The 23,484-nt window shown below is 41.1% G+C and overlaps 1 protein-coding gene across 2 annotated transcripts; it reads right to left on the bottom strand.

Annotated features, from left to right (window-relative positions):
- Positions 1-516: 516 nt before the first annotated feature.
- LOC141754820 (major histocompatibility complex class I-related gene protein-like) lies at positions 517-22,622 on the bottom strand. 2 transcript variants are annotated; one of them, XM_074614177.1, is made up of 7 exons: positions 22,495-22,621; positions 21,224-21,490; positions 2,745-3,023; positions 2,305-2,607; positions 1,439-1,552; positions 1,206-1,223; positions 517-1,043 (listed from the first exon to the last, which is right to left on the bottom strand). In XM_074614177.1, the coding sequence occupies exons 1-7, from the start codon at positions 22,538-22,540 to the stop codon at positions 1,033-1,035; spliced, it is 1,038 nt and encodes a 345-aa protein (XP_074470278.1). In that variant the 5' UTR covers positions 22,541-22,621; the 3' UTR covers positions 517-1,032. The 2 variants fall into 2 exon arrangements, with proteins under 2 accessions (XP_074470278.1, XP_074470277.1); XM_074614176.1 differs by lacking the exons at positions 517-1,043; positions 1,206-1,223; positions 1,439-1,552; positions 2,305-2,607; positions 2,745-3,023 and adding exons at positions 17,871-18,046; positions 18,229-18,342; positions 19,162-19,464; positions 19,604-19,882 and having other exon boundaries at positions 22,495-22,622.
- Between the last annotated feature and the right edge of the window lie 862 nt (positions 22,623-23,484).

Below are 23,484 nucleotides of genomic sequence, written 5' to 3'. Positions count from 1 at the left end.
TGATATCATGGAAACCTGGAGAGAGGAAGTAAAGAACAACATTGCCCTCTGCTGGTCTGTTAAAGTGATTACTAAAAAAGAACAACTACAATGTGACAGAACAGCAGAACTTTGAGGTGTGACATGAGAATAAAAATAAATCTACCTTAGAGCTGCAATGATTAAGCGATTAGTTGTCAAATATAATCATTTAATCAGTTTGAGTCATTTTTGTAAGAAAAAAAACATTCTCTGATTCCAGCTTCTTAAATGTGAATATTTTCCGGTTTCTTTACTCCTCTATGACAGTAAACTGAATATCTTTGAGTTGAGGACAAAACAAGACATTTGAGGACGTCATCTTGGGCTTTGGGAAACACTGATTTACAGTTTTCACCTCATTTCTGGCATTTTATAGACCAAACAACTAATCGAGAAAATAATCGACAATGAAAGTAAATGTTAGTTGCAGCCCTACTGTAATCTATCTAGATCTCTCCTCACAGACTGTGAATAAAAAAACTACACCATTCAGGATTTGTTGTACAAAGGTGGAAAGTAATTTATTACATTTACTTAAGTACCTAAGTACAGTTTTGAGGTACATACTGTGGTTCAATCCCCGGCTGCTCCGGTCACATGTCGATGTGTCCTTGAGCAAGACACTTAACCCAAATTGCTCCCGAAGGCATAGCCACCGGTGTGTGAATGAGTATTTAGATTAGATCATAATGGGCAAAGTTGGCCCCTTAGCAGCCTCTGCCATCAGTGTGTGAATGTGTGTGTGAATGGGTGAATGCTGACATGTAGTGTAAAGAGCTTTGAGTGGTTGGAAAACTATAAAAGTGCTATATAAATGCAAGTCCATCTGAATACTTCTTCCCTCCTTCAGTATGGCAGCCAATCAGATGAGCAGCTCTCATTAGAGAGATTTATTAAATGAGTTTGGGGGGTTTTCTTTATCCAAATGAAGGGTAGAGAGCGCCATTTGTTGTTCAGATTGTAAAGTCCTCTGAGACGATAAGTTGTGGAGTTCAGCATCCTCTTCTATGTTCACTGCCCCGCTGTCAACACAAGTAGTAAATAAAGTGAAATCTTGTCATATTGGTGTCCACATTATGCCGGATGTTTGTTTTAATGGTGAACAGGATATTAGTTGCTCGCCCACAAGGGGAAAAAATATATAATTGTATATAATGTGAAATACTTCACAGTATAATACTTACTGTTAGCAGGGCGAAACCCTGAAATACAGATGAGAGAAAACAATATTAGAAAATGATTCACATTTCAGAATTTATGAAAGCAGAAAAAGAAAAAACAGCACTTTGTGCTTCACTATCACTTGTCAAATAAATGGATTGAGTTACCAGAAGTACCACACTAAATATGCAGGACGAGACTATCACAGGTATTTATTTGAATTCATCAGAGGAATAAAAACATCTCTGTTCCTCACCGTTATTGTTCCTCCTCCAGATGAAGAGTCCAGCGATGCAGACCGCCAGCAGCAGCAGCAGCAGTCCTACAACAACTCCAATAACAGGACCAGCAGGGAACCCTGCAGGAGGAACTGGAACCACAACAGAACATTCACACTTTGAGTTCATTCACACTGTGTGCTGTGTGGTTCTGAAAGTGTTTTCAGTGGTAATGCCTCAGTTCTGGATATGACTTTCATTTCAGTTCAACATTCAGGCAGTGCTGTCAATCATTATTGGTCAAACAAATGTGTGGTAAATAAAAACACTGACAAAGAGGTTCACAGCTTATCAGTGGTTTAAGTGGGTACAGTAAACCAGGAGTTCAAGATATAAAAGCTTTATTTAGCGCCATCTATGTGTGAACGTTTTTAAGACTAATGGCTGGTTATGTAATACAGTGGTTCTCAAACTTTAGAATAATCAGGTTGGTGTTCGTGACAACCACTGATGTAATAAACCATAACTTCGAAAATTTCTCAGACAGTCACACTGTAGACAGATAACACAACATATCATAAACTTTGCTCCTGTAGCTAACGGGTTAAGACGCCGACCACGAACCACAACGTCCCCAGTTTGAGTGCAACCAGGGACCTTTGTTGCATCTCTCTCTCCCTCGTTTCCTGTCATCTCAATACTGCCTCCAGTAAAGGCACAAACTGTCACTGCTCTACTTTGTTTTATGTGAGTTTATATGGCTTTTTTGAAGAATTTATTTTTACATTTGTATTATGTGTTATGTTTTTCTGTTTTACCTAGCTGCGAGACTAACTGTCCACCAAATGTTACAGGAATCTGTTGCAAATAAATAAACAAATATACAAGTATATACCAGTCTTACTCCAGTTGGTCCTGATCACTGCTTTGTCCAGTCTGGTTATGATGTCGTCCACCACACCAGAGAGATGAAACACACAGTCGTACCTCCTCCAGTCTTCAGGTGCGACTGATGACAGGTTCAGCTCAACACTCATCTGGAAGGATCCATCGTGGTTGGGGAGGATCTCTCCGTGGTCCACGTCCTCATGCATCTCCTCTCCATCTCTCCTCCAGAACATCATGGCTCTGTCGGGGTAGAAACCTGTAGCGAGGCAGCTGACTGGAGAGGAGGGAGTCTTCTGGAGGAGAGACACTGAGGGACGCTCTGGGGAGAAGGACAGACACAGATGAGTCTGTACTGAGACACCAGGATGTGTCAGGATATTATGTTCATTGGAATGATACAGTGCCTTAGAAGTACTGAGACCATGTACAACAGTACATCTTGCCATGTGATCCTACCTGTTCTCTGCAGAAAGCTCCTCCCATAGTGTAGGTACTTCTTCAGCCAGTCAGGACATACGTGGATGAAGTAGTTTTTGTTGTATTCTAATCTAGCTTTGTCATTATCCCATCGAAGTTTGGTGATGAAAGCCTGTTGTTTTGGAGCGGTCCATGTCAGCGTCTGCAGGTCCAACACAAGGAAGTCTTCTCCATCATAACCGTACTGATTATAACCAACAACCTCTCCAGTCTCATCGTCCCACTCACAGCCGCTCATCCTCTGTAAAATGTGGGCACCTGAGAGAGACAGAGACAGAAAAAAGAGACATCTCAGTACAGCCAGCTCCTTTACCATTCTACCTTCTGTTTTAGAGGGGTGGGGTACAGGGGATGTTCAGGGGTAGATAAATAGTCAACAGTAGATGTCACATAGAAGTGGTGTACATCATCTGAAAGCTGGGAACCTGAAGATTCATTTGAGATGCAGCACTGTGTCAAGTTGTTCTAGTCATAAATCAGAATTAAAATGTATTAATAAATGGATGAATAGATTTAAATAAATAGTGAAAGTGTATAAGAGCGTAGAACATTATGATAGAAGTATATAATGGTCATCCCCATGCTCTATTATGTCTCATAGGTTGTTACAGCAATTTTTGGGTTGATACCATTTGTTACAGATTTGGTGATAAATTTAACCATTTTTTACTGCTGTAGTATTGATAAAAATGATCAATAATCTCTTCAAAATACCACATTAAGACACCAAGACCTTGAGGAACACCACAGAAAAAGCCATGCTGTGATTTGGTATCAAAAACGTTTGACATTTGGAGATTTCTGCAAGAATTGCATTTTTCGGCGATTGGATGGCGAGCACTTCTGTTGTGTAAACTGCTCAGAAACCCCCTTATTGTCAATCTAGTTAGGAAAGCCATCCATCCTCTGAATGCTCTAGCTCTTTAGTTTGTGGCTGTAAAGTTTCATGATGCTGTGATTATCCTAGAGGTCACCACAGGTCATTTCATACAGTGAAAAAATGGTCTCACTACACTGAAATGTCTACTATGGGGACTAACATCATCACACATGAATGCAGTTGGGCTCATTGGATCCACAAGAGTCTCCGCTTTACAGTGAAACCCAATTTATGTAATTCAAGACTGTTTAAGGACCCCAGTATGCAGAAATATTCAAATACACCATTTTAGAATAGGCGGAAATAACAGGATTATACTGCATTAAAAAAACTGCATGTGATTATCATAAAGTGTGCATGTGTAAAGTCAAGGGACTCCTTTGAAAATCGGCATGGCAATATTTCCTCGCCAAATTTAGCGTAACTTTGCAGCGTTATTTAGCGATCTTCCCGACAAGCTAGTATGACATGGTTGGTAGCAATGGAGTCCTTAGATTTTTCTAGTTTCATATGATAACAGTATCATCACTCAGTGCAACAACCTCTTAAAGAGGTTAAGGGGTTAACAGATAATATGACATCATCACCACAGAGACACACACACATTGGCTCAGTGTGTTTATACTGTAAGCTACGTCTCACCTCAGAGGGAGGAAACATTTCACCAGTAAAAAGTTGCATATGAACATAAACATACTGTACCTCCAGTTTGGTTTAAGCGCTGCTTCAGGCTGTCCATGTTGGCTCTGAGGTACTGCTGGGTATCAAAACACTCCTGAGAATACCACTCCAGTTGTTGTGGCTCAACCTTTAATAGTTCCCTCATCCAGTCATGTTTGGGTTCTGGGGTCTTGTTGTTGCTGTCATAGTAACCCACCAACACTTCATCGACTATCATGGTAACCATAAACTCTGGGAAGTTTGGGACTCCAGAAGTTGCAGTAAGGAAAAATTTCAGGGAGTGTTTCACTGCAAGACAAAGAAGGTTTTGAATTGAATTTAAACATTTTTGAGGGGTTGATTGATTAACCCATTTGTGCCCGCGACTGAAATTTTGAATTTTGGGCTTGCCTCAGCACAAATTTGAAGACATTTTCAAAATCGGTCAAACCGTTTGGCTGAAAAGTGAGTTTTTCTTATCATACTAAATATAGTCTTTGGGCACATGGGCCTACTGTTTTTGCACTCCTTTATATTTTAGGTATAAACAGTAGTCACGTACCTTCAGATGAGATATACAGTAGTATGATAAGAAAATGTCTGTATCTCAGAAACTAGAAAGGGCACAATCAAGTATTTGGTATCTATGAACTCATACAAAGTTGAATATCAAAGATATGCACACATATGCAGTGTAAAAAGTGTGATTTTTCATGTGATCTTTCAAAGTTGTGCTGTTAGATACTTGCCCAAAGTGTGTCCGTACCAATTTTCAAATCTTTTGACCAATCAGAGCAAATGTGTCCTTATCATACTAAATGTAGTCTTTGGGCACAAATGGGTTAATTAATTGTCAATTACCCAAAAAAGGAGAGTTTTAAAATATGTTGAATTACTCTGAGCTACAAAAGAATATGTTATAGACACATTTTCATTACTAATAGATAGATCGATAGATCGATAGATCGATAGATAGATAGATAGATAGATAGATAGATAGATAGATAGATAGATGTACTTTATTGATCCCAAATTGGGAAATTCTTCTGTTACAGCAGCAGGTTATTCAGGCAATGCAGGGACTGTAAATATACAATAAATATACATATCAAAACTAGAGGTAATATCTATGGGATACACAATATAAAGACTCTATTATAAATATACCAGACTATTACAACAAGCTTGTAAAATATAAAATATGAACATAGAATAACAATAACATGCTATATACAATAGCAAAGTATGCAAGTTACAATTTTGTTTTAAAATAACAATAAATTAGGTAAATATTATATATATAATAATATAATATTTAAATTGAAATGTTGTGCATTGATCAATGAGTAATGTAGATGGCCAGTATACAATCATTATTATTATTTATTGTAGGCCTACTAACAGCAGAAATTTGCTCTTTTGCAATTGATAGAATTATTATTAAGGAAACCTAGTAAATGTGAATTGCTGTAATATATCATTTTGATTTAATTGTGTTGTTCCATATAAACAATAATATTGGGGGACAGTAGGGTAGGATTTCCCACCGTAGAGGTTCAGTCTCCTAGCAACAGTCAAGATTTCCTCTATCATGTTTATGACGACGATATTAATATATTCTCTTTTAATTGCCTAAACTAAAGCATATACACAGTTTATGTGTCGTTTTGTGACACGATGGCGTGTAGGCCTATATAAAAACAACAGTAGGCTAGTGGTATTATTGTAAGTTCAGTGTGACAAAGTGAAAGTGGTTCCTCAATGTCGCACTAAAAAGTGACTAAATCTAACAAGTTTTGTAAATAGTACTGATTACAGTTTAGTGAGTCGAGACGTTTCTTGCTGCAGTCTTCAAAAGTGGATGAAAAAAAAAAGAAGATGGATTTAATCCAAGATTTTAAAGATAGTCCTAATTTGAATTGATATCATGGAAACCTGGAGAGAGGAAGTAAAGAACAACATGAAACATTTCACAGTATAGTACTTACTGTTAGCAGGGCGAAACCCTGAAATACAGATGAGAGAAAACAATGTTAGAAAATGATTCACATTTCATTTTGTGCTTCACTATCACTTGTCAAATAAATGGATTGAGGTACCAGAAGTACCACACTAAATATGCAGGACGAGACTATCACAGGTATTTATTTTAATTCATCAGAGGAATAAAAACATCTCTGTTCCTCACCGTTATTGTTCCTCCTCCAGATGAAGAGTCCAGCGATGCAGACCGCCAGCAGCAGCAGCAGCAGTCCTACAACAACTCCAATAACAGGACCAGCAGGGAACCCTGCAGGAGGAACTGGAACCAAAACAGAACATTCACACTTTGGGTTCATTCACACTGTGTGCTGTGTGGTTCTGAAAGTGTTTTCAGTGGTAATGCCTCAGTTCTGGATATGACTTTCATTTCAAATCAACATTCAGGCAGTGCTGTCAATCATTATTGGTCAAACAAATGTGTAGTAAATAAAAACCCTGAGAAAAGTTCACAGCTTATCAGTGGTTTAAGTGGGTACAGTAAACCAGGAGTTCAAGATGTAAAACCTTTATTTAGTGCCATCTATGTGTGAAAAGCCATCAAACTTGGCAGCACCGCTCAGAGTAAATGTCAGCACCGGTCCTCTAAATGTGGTTGCTGTTGCACGTTTTTAAGACTTATGGCTGGTTATGTAATACAGTGGTTCTCAATCTGTTCAAGTCTTGATCCCCCATAATAATCCGGTTGGTGTTCGGGACCCCCCCAGCCAGGCGTAAACAACTGTTTCTACGTGTGATTTTGAGTGATTATAGTGAATGCTCTGATTAATAAATGTAGGATAAATAATATGAGGTGTAGTGACTTTTAAGAAACAAATATCAAAATCTATAAGCCACTGAGGGACGGACGGGAGAACTTGTTCGGAAGCGTGCTCTACAAACAAATCAATGTCCAGTGCGCTGTGTAACGTTATATCAGTTACATTTATTTACACTTTCACATCTCACCATCATGTTCTTCCCCCGTTTCCATTCAGTGGGATCTAATTCAACAATGTTTCATATGGCAAGGCTCTGCTCGGCACGGCACGGCCTTGCACGGCTGGGCACGGTCAAAAACTGTTTGGCTCTCCGTCTCACACACCCCTGATCCTAATCAGGAGAGCTTACCTATATGCGCTTTCATGTCCATGTTACACCCTGTGGTCAGTGCTAGAACTGCAGGCATACATTAAAGGGACTATTTGTAACTTTCAGAAATGCTTCTTAACAGCGACACCTGTGGCCGTGAAATCAACGAAAGTCAGCGTCGGGCTCGCGCTTGCTCGCTCTCAATATACCTGAACGAGCATCGCTCAAAACAGTGAGGCGACACACGTCAGCTAAAAGCACAATATCACTCTATATTTCAGCTGCTTGGCAGTAATGTTAGCTGACCAGACGAAGGTCTCTCCATGAACATGATTTAGATCTGATCCTAGTGTTGGCTTTTCCTGCCTAAGTGCAGGCTGAGGCAGCGGGGCTCTGCAGCATGTCTCCTCTGCTCTCTCCGCCCGCAGCCGGAGAGAGCAAAGGAGACACCGGCACCCAGTCGGTAACGAGAAGACAACGTAACTCTCTGCACAGTTCGGTCACTTCACAAGACACGGAAAACCTCTGTTGGTCTGGAGGAGCTGCAGCAGTTATTTCTGCACAAACGTCCCCTGTACATTCACTAGATATTCTCAGAGCTAAACTAACTCTTCTGCAGTGTGTAGTGAACGCGCGTTCACGTCTAGAGGTGGAGCGAGCTGAGCTGTCTGAGTGAAGGAGAGCAGGCAGAGGAGGAGGGTACAGCGGCTATACGCGAACGCGCATATGCGAGCGCGCATTTGTGACGACCCGCTACATTTATGCGCGTACAAAGTTACAAATAGTCCCTTTAATTGTGACATCCACAGATAAAAGTAAAACAAACAAAAAACGACATTAAGGCTCCAACATAAGGCTTTGTTTGTTTGCTTATTTTGGTTTAGTTTGAACAGCTAGTGTTGTGCCCCTTAAACAGGGGAAATAGTGAGAGAGAAGGATGAATAAATCACACGCAGCTCTTCCCTTCACTCGTCTCTGTATTGAGTCACATTTTAAATGTAATGCAATGTAAACAAAACTCATACATTTAGACATCAGAACTCAGTTTCTGGACCACAGTGATCAAGGTGTAATTACCTTTTTAACTTTCTCTAAACCATTTAAATTATCTTTTTAACTGTTTCTAAGTGTTCTTAATTCAAATACAGCATGAAGTCTCTCTTATGAAATGTATTTGAACCTTTTAGCTCACTGGACACATGAATTCATTACCAACAGATCAACGCAAAATCAACCCACACACACAAGGATCTGCATCACCTATCTGCATTATTCCTCTTTCTATTTCACTGCATATGTGCTGCATAGTCTCTACAGTGACCAGTGTTGATGCATATTTACATCCAAAAATTAAATGACATGTCCTGAAAATGATACAGTAATAACTGAGACAACAAAGAAATTAGCTTTTCTCTAAATAAATGAATTATGCCTGAAAAATTAATTATTCTTGCATTATTCTTGCCTGTCACATACTCCCCCTCAAAACAGATGTTGTCCTCAACATGCTAACCTTTGACCTTTAGTGCAAATAAGGGGTTAAAGTGCATACCATCAAAATATATCCCTAGTACCACTTCAGACTAACAATCCTGTTACATGTTATCTTGTATAGTGCAGTAGTGCAGTTTTACAGACTGGAACTCTTTTCATACATTCATTCAGAAATGGGTAAATACCTAGTGTCCATTTTTTCTCTTTTGGTCATTTGTTTGACCTCCTTTATTACGCATTGTTTCGACACAGTCCATTGCTACCTTGCTAACAGTTCTGTTTGTGCAGCATGTCCAAGTCAACTACACTCTCCTTTAATACAGGTCCATGAGTGTGATATGATAGACTGCAACAGTGTCATGTAAATGTGTATATTGAGTGTATCCACAGTCAAAAGTTCCTCATGTTCAACAGTCCATTTGAATGTGAATTATGTGTTGAACAGTCCCTTTTTTTCTTTCTTTGAGTGTAATGTACGTGCATTTACTCAGTCCAGTGGTGTGTAATGTTTCTACCTTCCATGTCAATAGTACTGCTGGAAGTGGTATGGCGGCGCAGTGAGTGTCCATGGCACTTTAAAGTTTGTATGCCAAGGTGTTGTCCTCAGGTTGTAGCATGCAGGTGAGCCAAGCTTATCATATGTGAAGACCTTGGGCCGTCTGTGTTGTCGTCTAGGCCGCTGACGCTCCTCACTGCTGAGATCACTTGGAACAGGTAATGGAACAGCATCCTCCACAGGTAGGTCCTCCACATAACTGTTCTCTCTCGCCAATAAGTGCTCCATTTGGTTTGTTGTTTCTTGTTCTTTCTCTGGTTCAGGTGCTATGTTTTCCTCAGGGTGTATGCATTCAATCTCCACAGGTGTACTAGCGCACACAGGATTCACTGTCTCAGGTGTGCATGTCTTGGATTGCTGCTCAAGTGTCACAAGATGATACTCATCATCTTCCTCTTCCTCTGACTGCTCCGCTTCCTCATTTCTCTCCACACTTTTTTTCTTTGTGCGTGGCTGTACTGGGGTTTCCAGTGGCAAGTGGTCACATGGGAGGAGAAGATTACGATGTAAAATCCTTGATCTCCCTTTTCCTTTCTCAGGTCTGAGTTCATAAACAGGGATATCTTCACTCACTTGACGCACAACTGTGTGGATAGTATCCTCCCAGTGGTTTCTCAGTTTTCCTGGACCACCACGAGGTGTCATGTTCCTGATTAAAACACGATCACCAGGCTGTAGCACTGAGCTTTTCACCTTACTGTCATAGTGTCTCTTGCTTCTCATGGCAGCTTTGTGAGCATTTTGTCTTGTGATCTCGTACGCTTCTTCCATGCCCTGCTTCCACTTTTCCATGTAGTTATGATGATTACTGTCTCCTTGTTCTGAGGTCAAGTTGAACAACATATCAACTGGCAACCGTGGAGAGCGCCCATACAACAAGTTAAAAGGTGAAAAACCAGTCACTTCACTGCGAGTACAATTGTACGCGTAAATCAGTTTGTTTAGTGAGTCTTTCCAGTTAGTCTTTTGTCTCTCTGTGAGGGTCTTTAACATCTGGAGCAGTGTTCGGTTAAACCGCTCTACCTGTCCGTTCCCTTGGGGGTGGTAGGGAGTGGTTCTCGACCCAGCAACTCCACAGTACTTTTTCAGTTGAGCGAACAGTTGGTTTTCAAATTCGCCACCCTGATCATGGTGTATTCTTGTTGGGAAGCCAAATTTCAGTGCACAGTCGTTAAAGATCTTGTCTGCAGCTGTTTTGCCTGATTTGGAAGTTGTGGCGTAAGCCTGGGCAAAACGTGTAAAATGGTCAATGATTACAAGAATATACTCATAACCACCCTTACACTTGTCAAGGTGCAAGAAATCAACTGAAACAAGTTCAAACGGTTGAGTGGTTACAATGTTCGTCAGTGGTGCTCTTGTCCCATGGCTTGGCTTCTTGTGCTTGAGGCACACACATCTTCTCATGACATAATCCTCGATCTCCCGTTGCATATACGGCCAGTAAAACCGGTCCTGTACCAGGGATGTAGTCCCTTCTACACCCTGATGACCCATTTCATCGTGAAGTTCTTTTAACACTGTAGTTTTGTGTGCTTCTGGAAGCACCAGCTGTTTTCTGCTTGCAGTTTTCCTGAACAACACTCCACCCTCAGAAATCTCCAACTTATCCCACTCTCTAAGGAGACATAAGATCTGTGAACTGAGTTGTTTGAGTTCTGGACCTGATGGTCGTTTTTCTGCCAGTTTGAACTGAATCACTGGTCCGACAGTGGGGTCATTCCTTTGGTCATGTTTGATTTGTCCTGCTGTTAGTGGAATGAGGGGCGTGTCTGTAGCTATTGCTGCACATTGTACTGAGACACCCATGGACCATAATGCACTGGATTCATCCTGACTTTCCACTGCCTGTGTAGCTGCTCCAATCACATCATGTGATATTTCCTCTGAACACTCTTTCATGAATATTTCCATATCTAAAGGCATTCTGGAAAGACTGTCTGCGTCAATGTTTTCCTTACCCGGACGGTATTTGATTGTGAAGTGGAAATCTGCCAGTTCTGCTACCCATCGACACCCTGTTGCATTCAGTTTGGCAGTGGACAGTACATAGGTAAGTGGGTTGTTGTCACTGTAGACGGTGAAGAATGGTGCATAGTACAGGTAATCACGGAATTTTTCTGTGATCGCCCACTTGAGGGCTAGGAACTCCAACTTTCCTGAATGTAGATGGTAGTTTTTCTCCGCTGTAGTTAAAGTTCGGGAGCCATAAGCAATCACACAAAGCTTTTCATTCTGCCTTTGGTACAATACAGCACCTAATCCCTGGTTGGAAGCATCAGTATGGATGATGAATGGCTGTGAAAACTCTGGAAAGCCTAGAACAGGAGGCTGAGTGAGACAGTCTATCAACTGTTCCAAGATTGACTGGTGCATGTCAGTCCACTTAATGGGTGTGTTGGATGGAACTCGTCTGCTGTTTCGTTTTGTTTGCCACTTCCTCTTTGTGTTGTTCAGTGTTTCGGTTTCTACAGGTGCTTTAAACAGGTCATACAAGGGGCTGGCAATACGTGAAAAATCTTTGATATACTGCTGGTAATAACTTAATAGTCCCAAGATTGCTCTTATCTCACCAACAGTACCTGGATGTTTGTTTTTCAGGGCCCTGACAGCAGCAGTATCGGCAGGGTCCACCCGGTTCCCCTCAGCAGACACAATTTTTCCAAGGTACCGTACTTCTGCTTTAAACAGGTCACACTTTCTGGGCTTCAGTTTTATCCCGTGCCCTCTCAGTCGTTGCAGCACCCTTCTGACATCACTGACATGATCCTCAAATGTTCTGCTAAACACAAGAACATCATCAAGATATGGCACACATATTTCATCCCTTAAGCCGTCCAAGCACTCTTCCATGCAGCGCTGGAATGCTGCAGGTGCATTCATAAGCCCAAACGGAATTCGGACCCACTCATACAGGCCCCAGGGGGTCACAAAAGCTGTTAGATGCTTACTGTCCTCGGTCATGAACCCCTGGTGGTATGCCTTGCCCTGGTCCAGCAGTGAGAAGAGGGTGTTCCCTCCCAGGTTGTCCATAATGTCCTGTACTCTGGGGATGGGGTGGCGATCTGGGTGAGTTTTCCTGTTAAGCTCCCTGTAGTCGATACATAAGCGGAGAGTGCCATCCTTTTTTCTCACACAGACGACTGGAGAGGAGTAGGAAGAGGTAGACTTTTCAACCCACCCTTGTGCTATCAAGTCCTGTAAGTAGTCTTTCATCTCTTTGTATAAGGGTTTTGGAACAGAGAGATATTTTCTTGGTTCTCTGCTTGGTGGGGGATACTGTGGGGGCACAGGTGTGGACCTTTAGATGGTTTCCCTGATTTGGGAGACTTCAGCTCTCAGATCTTTCAACAGCACCATGTCAGAGCGAATTTCTTTGATTTCGGACAGCAGATCAGGAGGAAGTGAAGTGGCTGTGTTTTGCTGGGTGGTGCTTTTCTTTTCCACTGGAACTTCACTGGACTGGACTGTATTCACATTTGTTGCTCGTGATGGGGCAGCATGTTTCTTTTTGTCCTGTCTCTCCTTTTCATTGGTGCATGCAACGTTCAGTTTCTCCAGTAGCAGCTCATCTGAGGTGTTTGTCTGCAGGAGGTAAGGCTGCAGGTCACTTTTGATATTGTCATTCTGTAGGCCAGTCAGGACAGTATGCATGAATAGACTCTGGACTAGTGCTGGGTCATATTTTAAGTTTGACTCATCTTCCTGAGAAGCAAACAGAATTTTCTGTCTCATGTCCATTGCCCTTATCAGGGAGTTTTGAGGTGTCTCTTTACTGCTCTGGACCTCAGAGGTGAGTTGTTTATATAACTCAGTGGCACCTCTCTCCTGGTAATGAGACCTGAGAATTCTGCGGAGGGCGGGCAGAGTAAGTTTTTCCTTCCCCTCAAGGTAACTTCGTAACTGCAGGTCTGGTGTGATGGCGTGGATTACAGCATCAATGATCTCTGACTCTGGGTAGCCCTTATTGAGCCCATTTTCAATTTGTCTGGCCAGACTGGAAAAGGTTAGCTTATCTTTTTGTCCTGGCTCTCCTATTTGGCCTGCCATCTTAAAGTCTTTGCGCCACATAGAGCTGTTAGGAGGTGCTAGCGCCATGTTCTTTGCTGGAGTGCTGGAACTGGCAGGGTGGTTCATGCTTATGTTCATGAGGTCATGCATTTCATTCTCTTTTTCTTGTCGGGACACAGTCTTAGCTCCTCTACCTCTTTCTGGAGGTTTTCCTGTCTGTCAGTTTGATGCAAAATTTCACTCTCAGTTAGGTTTGTTGCCATTTGGATTTTGTCTATTATGTCTTGAATGTTAAGAAGTTCTGACAAACCTTCATCCTCTCGATCATCCAATTGCACCCGTTCAAGGTACCTCATGACGTGTGAAATTAATTGACTGCGTGTTTTACCAGTCACATGTTCCTTTCCTGGTCCAGAAATCAGAAGTTCATTGCACACTTTAATCAGTTGTTCAACAGTCAGTTTGTATAATGCTCCTTTAATCTCCAGCTCCAGCTTCTCGAATTCAGACTCCATTTTATCAAAGGAGCGGGCAGAAGTAGTAAAACGAGGGTTAATCTGACTCAATTGGTTCTTTGCTGCTCCCTAGTGGTCACTTTGCTCATTTCAGGATACAAGTCGCCGATGTTTGTCTGAAGATCACCTCGACCGCCTTGCCAACTCCTTTCTCCGATGCCTGGGTAGTTTGAGGAGAAGATCAACCAGAGGATTCCACTTGTAGCTCAGTGATGATCCTCAAGCTAAACATCTCAGCGGTGCCTCCAAATGTTGAGCCCCTTAAACAGGGGAAATAGTGAGAGAGAAGGATGAATGAATCACACACGCAGCTCTTCCCTTCACTCGTCTCTGTATTGAGTGAGGAAGAGGAGCGCGATCCCCCTACTGGAGCCCCGAGGCATTACCAACAGATCAACGCAAAATCAACCCACACACACAAGGATCTGCATCACCTATCTGCATTATTCCTCTTTCTATTTCACTGCATATGTGCTGCATAGTCTCTACAGTGACCAGTGTTGATGCATATTTACATCCAAAAATTAAATGACATGTCCTGAAAATGATACAGTAATAACTGAGACAACAAAGAAATTAGCTTTTCTCTAAATAAATGAATTATGCCTGAAAAATTAATTATTCATGCATTATTCTTGCCTGTCACATTAGCGATCCGCTGGCCCGGCCCATACTGGGTGCATTTTGGAGGTTGTAGCGGGCTCAGTTTTAAAGCGAGAGTGCAGATACTGGTATCATAGGAAACTAGAAACCCTAAGGAATCCGTCGGTAGATTTGTAAAAAGGAATTTTATGTCATTCCATTTGTTGTATTTCTACTTTTACTGAACTAAAAGATGTTACTACTTTTTCAACCACATTCAAGAGTTGTCCACGATTCAGTATTAAATCAGCAACTTGACGTTTCCATTTGATTTACTGGAGACAATCCATATTCACTAGGGGTGTGACGAAATATCGTGCCACAAAATATCGCAATATAAAAACGTGACGAAATGCATCGTCGAGACAAAAAACTGGATTGCGATATCAGGGCATCATACTGTAGGTACTACGTACAAACGTACATACGGGCTCCGGGCAGCTGCAGCCTCTTCCTGCTGCTCTGCAAGGCCTATGGAAGGAGGCTGAGTACGCGTCATATCTCTGGGGTACAACACATGCGCAGTAAAATCTGGTCCGCCCTCGCCGAAATTGAACCAATCGCAACGCACGGCCGCAGCTTCAGTTACACTGGGCATGTGTCATACCCCCAGAGCCATGTCTGCCCGTGACCAGCCTCCTTCAATAGGCCTTGCTGCTCTGGGTCAGGGCTCCACACACATCAACACACACAGCGCAGTCAGCCGCGGTGGAGACGAGTTGACAACTATGTAAGTGCAATAAAACTTTGCAAGTGTAAAGCCAAGATACGATATTACACCTGTTCAGCAAGCATAAACACGATGAAACGGTTAAACATTTAGGAAAGCAACATTTCAATCTGCTCCGTCCGCAGTCTCTCATCCACCGCTGCTGTTCGCACAAGCAGAGCGCGTTATCCCGGCAGCTAACAGCTAACTGTAAACACGTGCAAGTTATTTAGTTGAGTTGTGAATGACTTTAAATGACTGAAGCTGGCAGTAGGCTGTGTAGTCCAACTGTTTAGGTTAGTTTGTCATGTATCTTACTGGTAAAAGGATGAGCTGAGACAAAGCCCTACCAGCCCGAACGTTACCTGATGAGTGACATCAGCAGAGGACAGGAGGAAGGACTGATATTGACTGATGGAGGTGAGAGGACAGGAGGAAGGACTGTTATTGACTGATGGAGGACAGGAGGAAGGACTGTTACTGACTTATGGGGGAAGGAAGACAGGGGGAACCACTGATACCATTAAAAAAATGAAACTACAGGGCAAACAACAGCATTGTTTTGCATTTTGTGTCTTTTCGAATAAAAGGCTACTTTTTCAGTCATATATTTTCATCATTCAAATTTTGTTAAAACTATTGTTATAATATCGTATCGAGATCGTGAACCCAATCTCGTGTATCGTACCGTATCGTGAGCTGAGTGAATCGTCACACCCCTAATATGCAGTGGGACTATGTGACCCTAATGTTTGATAAATCCATACACAAAGTTTGTAAGTGATGCAACTAAATAGTACTGATTACAGTTTAGTGAGTTGAGACGTTTCTTGCTGCCGTCTGCAAAAGTGGATGAAAAAAAAAAATAAAAAGATGGATTTAATCCAAGATTTTAAAGAGTCTTAATTTGAATTGATATCATGGAACCTTGGAGAGAGGAAGTAAAGAACAACATTGCCCTCTGCTGGTCTGTTTAAGTGATTACTAAAAAAGAACAACTACAATGTGACAGAACAGCAGAACATTGAGGTGTGACATGAGAATAAAAATAAATCTACCCTAGAGCTGCAATGATTAAGCGATTAGTTGTCAACTATAATCGATAATCGGTTAGAGTCATTTTTATATGAAAAAAAGTCTAAATTCTCTGATTCCAGCTTCTTAAATGTGAATATTTTCTGGTTCCTTTCCTCCACTATGACAGTAAACTGATGATCTTTGAGTTGTGGACAAAACAAGACATTTGAGGACGTCATCTTCAACTAACAACTAATCGACAATGAAAATAATTGTTAGTTGCAGCCCTACTGTAATCTACCTAGATCTCTCCTCACAGGCTATGAATAAATAAACTACACCATTCAGGTTTTGTTGTACAAAGGTGGAGAACAATTTATTACATTTACTTAAGTAGCTAAGTACAGTTTTGAGGTACGTACTGTGGTTCAATACCTGGCTGCTCCGGTCACATGTCGATGTGTACTTGAGCAAGCCACTTAACCCCAAATTAGTCCCGAAGGCATAGCCACCGGTGTGTAAATGAGTATTTAGATTCAAATCAAATCAAATCAAATCAATTTATTTTTGTATAGCGTCAAATCACAACAGAAGTTATCTCAAGACGCTTTATATATAGAGCAGGTCTATGACCGTACACCATAGTTTAGAGACCCAACAGGATCCACCAAGCGCACTGTGGCCAGGAAAAACTCCCCAATTACTGGGAAGAAACCTGGAGCAGAACCGGGCGCAGGGCGGGCGGCCATCTGCCGAGACCGGCTGGGGGGATAGATAGATAGAGAGAGAGTGAGAGAGAGAGAGAGAGAGAGAGAGAGAGAGAGATAGATAGAGAGAGAGAGATAGAGAAGCAGCCACAATAGCAGTCTAGCAGCTGTAATAGCTAATACAAGTAGGACTGATAACACAAAACCAATAGTGGTGGATGGAAAGAGTGATAATACAACTATCGGAAAGCCAGCACTGTCCAGCATCTCTCCTCAGTACGTCCATGTGAGTTGGTGTGGGACGTCCCTGCGATCGATGCCCGTGCGTTGGTTCCTGCAGCATCAGCATGCTTGCTGGGAGCTCTTGATGTCTTTGGCAGTGATTGAGAAGTGTTATTCTCCAGGCTGCCACATTGTCACTAGGTGTTGGAAATCCCTCATTAGCATTGGTTAGATTAAATCCTGATGGGCAAAGTTGGAACCTCAGCAGCTTCTGCCTTCAGTGTATGAATGTGTGTGTGAATGGGTGAATACTGACATATAGTGTAAAGCGCTTTGAGTGGTCGGAAGACTATAAAAGTGCTATATAAATGCAAGTCCATCTGAATACTTCTTCCCTCTTTCAGTATGGCAGCCAATCAGATGAGCAGCTCTCATTAGAGAGATTTATTAAATGAGGTTGGGGGTTTTCTTTATCCAAATGAAGGGTAGAGAAAGCCATTTGTTGTACAGATTGTAAAGTCCTCTGAGACGATAAGTTGTGGAGTTCAGCATCCTCTTCTATGTTCACTGCCCTCCTGTCAAAATAAGTAGTAAATAAAGTGAAATCCTTGTCATATTGGTGTCCACATTATGCCGGATGTTTGTTTTAATGGTGAACAGGATATTAGTTGCTCGCCCACAAGGGGAAAAAATATATATAATGTATATAATGTGAAATACTTTACCGTATAATACTTAATGTCAGCAGGGCGAAACCCTGAAATACAGATGAGAGAAAACAATGTTGGAAAATGATTCAAATTAAATTTTGGGCTTCACTATCACTTGTCAAATAAATGGATTGAGTTACCAGAAGTACCACACTAAATATGCAGGACGAGACTATCACAGGTATTTATTTTAATTCATCAGAGGAATAAAAACATCTCTGTTCCTCACCGTTATTGTTCCTCCTCCAGATGAAGAGTCCAGCGATGCAGACCGCCAGCAGCAGCAGCAGCAGTCCTACAACAACTCCAATAACAGGACCAGCAGGGAACCCTGCAGGAGGAACTGGAACCAAACAGAACATTCACACTTTGAGTTCATTCACACTGTGTGCTGTGTGGTTCTGAAAGTGTTTTCAGTGGTAATGCCTCAGTTCTGGATATGACTTTCATTTCAATTCAACATTCAGGCAGTGCTGTCATCACATCAAACAAATGTGTAGTAAATAAAAACCCTGACAAAGAGGTTCACAGCTTATCAGTGGTTTAAGTGGGTACAGTAAACCAGGAGTTCAAGATGTAGAAACGAACATTAGAACATAAGTACTTTGTTTTACTCCATCTATGTGTGAAAAGCCATCAAACTTGGCAGCACCTCTCAGAGTAAATGTCAGCACCGGTCCTCTAAATGTGGTTGCTGTTGCACGTTTTTAAGACTTACGGCTGGTTATGTAATACAGTGGTTCTCAAACTTTAGAATAATCAGGTTGGTGTTCGAGACCCCCCCCCCCCAGCCAGGCGTAAACAACTGTTTCTATGTGCGATTTTGAGTGATTATAGTGAACGCTCTGATTAATAAATGTAGGATAAATAATATAAGGCTTTGTTTGTGTGTTTAATTTGGTTTAGTTTGAACAGCTAGCTCCTAGGCGTTGTCCAATGTGTTCCAGGCACTGTGGATTTCTGATGCGTTTCGTGACTTTTTCTCTCCCCCCGACCCGCCGGAAATGCCCCGTCAGAAACTCACCTGCATGCACACTTTGATTCTCACAAACACACACAATAAAATCTGTTCTGAGGCAAATTATTTCACTGGTACAGGCGATGTAATGTAAAAATCCTCCCCCAGTCTAAAATACACCATCACTTGTGATTCCAGTCTTACCCCAGTTGGTCCTGATCAATGCTTTGTCCAGTCTGGTGACGATGTCGTCCACCACACCAGAGAGATGAAACACACAGTCGTACCTCCTCCAGTCTTCAGGTGAAACTGATGACAGGTTCAACTCAACACTCATCTGGAAGGATCCATCGTGGTTGGGGAGGATCTCTCCGTGGTCCACGTCCTCATGAATCTCCTCTCCATCTTTCCTCCAGAACATCATGGCTCTGTCGGGGTAGAAACCTGTAGCGTGGCAGCTGACTGGAGAGGAGGGAGTCTTCTGGAGGAGAGACACTGAGGGACGCTCTGGAGAGAGGCAGATAGACACAGATGAGTCTGTACTGAGACACCAGGATGTGTCAGGATATTATGTTCATTGGAATCATACAGAGCTTTAGAAGGACTGAGTTCATGTACAACAGTACATCTTGCCATGTGATCCTACCTGTTCTCTGCAGAAAGCTCCTCCCATAGTGTAGGTACTTCCTCAGCCAGTCAGGACACATGTGGATGTATACGTTTTTGTTGTAATCTAATCTAGCTTTGTCATTATCCCATCGGAGTTTGGTCATGAAAGCCTGTTGTTTTGGAGCGGTCCATGTCAGCGTCTGCAGGTCCAACACAAGGAAGTCTTCTCCATCAAAACCGTACTGACTAAAACCAACAACCTCTCCAGTCTCGTCGTCCCACTCACAGCCGCTCATCCTCTGTAAAATGTGGGCACCTGAGAGAGACAGAGACAGAAAAAAGAGACATCTCAGTACAGCCAGCTCCTTTACCATTCTACCTTCTGTTTTAGAGGGGTGGGGTACAGGGGATGTTCAGGGGTAGATAAATAGTCAACAGTGGATGTCACATAGAAGTGGTGTACATCATCTGAAAGCTGGGAACCTGGAGATTCATTTGAGATGCAGCACGGTGTAGCAAGTTGTTCTAGTCATAAATCAGAATTAAAATGTATTAATAAATGGATGAATAGATTAAAATAAATAGTAAAAGTGTATAAGAGCGTATAACATTATGATAGAAGTATATGATGGTCATTCCCATGCTCTATTATGTCTCATAAGTTGTTGCAGCAATTTTTGGGTTGATACCATTTGTTACAGATTTGTTGCTAAATTTAAATTTTTTTTACTGCTGGAGTATTGATAAAAAAGATCAATAATCTCTCCAAAATACCACATTAAGACACCAAGACCTTGAGGAACACCATAGAAAAAGCCATGCTGTGATTTGGGATAAAAAACTTTTGACATTTGGAGATTTCTGCAGGAATTGCATTTTTCAGCGATTGGATGGCGAGCACTTCTGTTGTGTAAACTGCTCAGAAACCCCCTTATTGTCAATCTAGCTAGGAAAGCCATCCATCCTCTGAATGCTTTAGGTCTCTAGTTTGTGGCTTTAAAGTTTCATGAGGCTGTGATTATCCTAGAGGTCACCACAGGTAATTTCATAAAGTCAGGTCAAGTTTAAAAAAAATGGTCTCACTACACTGAAATGTCTCCTATGGGGACTAACATCACCACACATGAATACATTCAGGCTCATTGGATCCACAAGAGTCTCAGCTTTACAGTGATCCCCAATTTATGTAATTCAAGACTGTTTAAGGACCCCAGTATGTAGAAATATTCAAATACACCATTTTAGAATAGGCGGAAATAACAGATTTATACTGCATTAAAAAAACTGCATGTGATTATCATAAAGTGTGCATGTGTAAAGTCAAGGGACTCCTTTGAAAATCGCCATGGCAGTTTTTCCTCGATAAAATTTAGCGTAACTTTGCAGCGTTATTTAGCGTTATCTTCCCGACAAGCTAGTATGACATGGTTGATAGCAATGCATTCCTTAGATTTTCTAGTTTCATATGATAACAGTATCATCACTCAGTGCAACAACCTCTTAAAGAGGTTAAGGGGTTAACCGATAATATGACATCATCACCACAGAGTCACACACAATTTGGCTCAGTGTGTTTATACTGTAAGCTACGTCTCACCTCAGAGGGAGGAAACATTTCACCAGTAAAAAGTTACATATGAACATAAACATACTGTACCTCCAGTTTGGTTTAAGCGCTGCTTCAGGCTGTCCAAGCTGGCTCTGAAGATCTGCTGGCTACCAAAACACTTCAGAGAATACCACTCCAGGTGTTGTGGCTCATCCTTTACTAGTTTCCTCATCCAGTCCTGTTTGAGTTCTGGGGTCTTGATGTTGCTGTCACAGTAACCCATCAGCACTTCATCGACCATCGCAGCAGCCACGAACTCTGGGAAGTTTGGGACTCCAGAAGTTGCAGTAGAGAAATATTTCAGGGAGTGTTTCACTGCAAGACAAAGAAGGTTTTGAATTGGATTTCAAACATTTTTGAGGGATTGATTGTTTAACCCATTTGTGCCCGCAACTGAAATTTCGAAATTTGGACTTGCCTCACCACAACTATGAAGAAATTTTCAAGATATGCACACATATGCAGTGTAAAAAGTGTGATTTTTCATGTTATCTTTCAAAGTTGTACTGTTAGATACTTGCCCAAAGTATGTCCGTACCAATTTTCAAATCTTTTGACTGATCAGAACAAATGTGTCCTTATCATACTAAATATAGTCTTTGGGCACAAATGGGTTAATTGGTTGTCAATTCCCCAAAAAAGGAGAATTTTAAAATATGTTGAATTACTCTGAGCTACAAAAGAATATGTTATAGACACATTCTCAGTACTGATAGAGTAGATAGAGTAGATAGAGTAGATAGATAGATAGATAGATAGATAGATAGATAGATGTACTTTATTGATCCCAAATTGGGAAATTCTTCTGTTACAGCAGCAGGTTATCCAGGCAATGCACAGGGACCGTAAATATACATATCAACACTAGAGGTAATATCTATAGGATACACAATATCAAGAATATATTAGAATACAATATAAATATACCAGACTATTACAACTAGCTTGGAAAATACAAAATATGAAAATAGAATAACAATAACATACTATAAACAATAGCAAAGTATGAAAGTTACAATTTTATTTTAAAATAACAATAAATTAGGTAAATATTATTTATATATATTATTTATTATATATATATATATAATATATAATATAATATTGCAATGAGTAATATAGATGGCCAGTATGCAATCATTATTATTTTTCTATTGTAGGCCTACTAACAGCAGTAAATTTGCTCTTTTGCAGTTCAGTGTGACAAAGTGAAAGTGAAAGTGATTCCTCGATGTCAAACTACAAAGTGACTAAAACAAATAAGTTTCGCAGCAACAAGAATAACAAGAATAACGTTGAGATGTGCAATGGGATCTTACCTGTAGATGCAACGTGACAGAAGAGGAGAAACATTAGTAACTTCATCTTGTTCTGATTAGTAAGAGAGAGTGAGAGAGATAGAGATTCATCCCCTGCAGAGCCGCAGAGCCACTCGCAGACACACAGTTGTAGATGTACGCATGCGTCAGTTTAAACAACTGGCGGGACAGCGAACTGTACAGTGTGTGTATGAGGAAGCATCGAGAAAGGAGACACGAGAGCGACGTCGTAAATTCGTGCGCCTGGTTTGATAGCTCAGGGTTTATGCCCTTTTTCTATCTATAGGAGCTCTTTACACTACATGTCAGCATTCACCCGTTCACAGACTGATGGAAGAGGCTGCTAAGGAGCCAACTTTGCCCATCAGGATCTGATCTAAATACTCATTCACTCACCGATGGCTTAGCCTTTTGGAGCAATTTGGGGTTAAGCAGTGGCGGCTGCTGGAAAGTTTTCTAGGTCGGGCTGTGCCACCTCCAATCAATATCAGCAAACATCCCGGTATGATTTAATGCAAAAGACGTGAAAGTATCGAAAACACAGTACTACTTTGCAGTTAAATAATCAACAATTATTTGATTCCAACAGGAGCAGTAAAGAATGCTTAGGAAAACACAACAGTATAACATGTACTCAGTGGTGGAAAGTAACTAAGTACATTTACTCAAGTACAATTTTGAGGTACTTGTACTTTACTTGAGTATTTCCATGTTCTGATACTTTCTACTTCTCCTCCACTACATCTCAGAGGGAACTATTGTACTTTTTACCCCACTACATTGATTTAATAACTTTAGTTACTTTACAGATTCAGATTATTAATACAAAATATAATCAACGAATAAATGTTGTATTATTATAGATTAAACTACCCAGCAGTATATAAAGTCATTAAAATGAGCTCCACCTTAACCAGCTGCAACATTAAAGTGATGAACACATGAATGCATCAATAAGTACAATCCAATAATATACATTATTCTGCATAA

The sequence above is a fragment of the Sebastes fasciatus genome, chromosome 17 (genome assembly GCF_043250625.1).
Source record: "Sebastes fasciatus isolate fSebFas1 chromosome 17, fSebFas1.pri, whole genome shotgun sequence".
In the NCBI taxonomy this organism is placed as follows: Eukaryota; Metazoa; Chordata; class Actinopteri; order Perciformes; family Sebastidae; genus Sebastes; species Sebastes fasciatus.
Note: the sequence above shows the minus strand (reverse complement) of the source record. Positions and strands in the feature narration are given on the sequence as shown.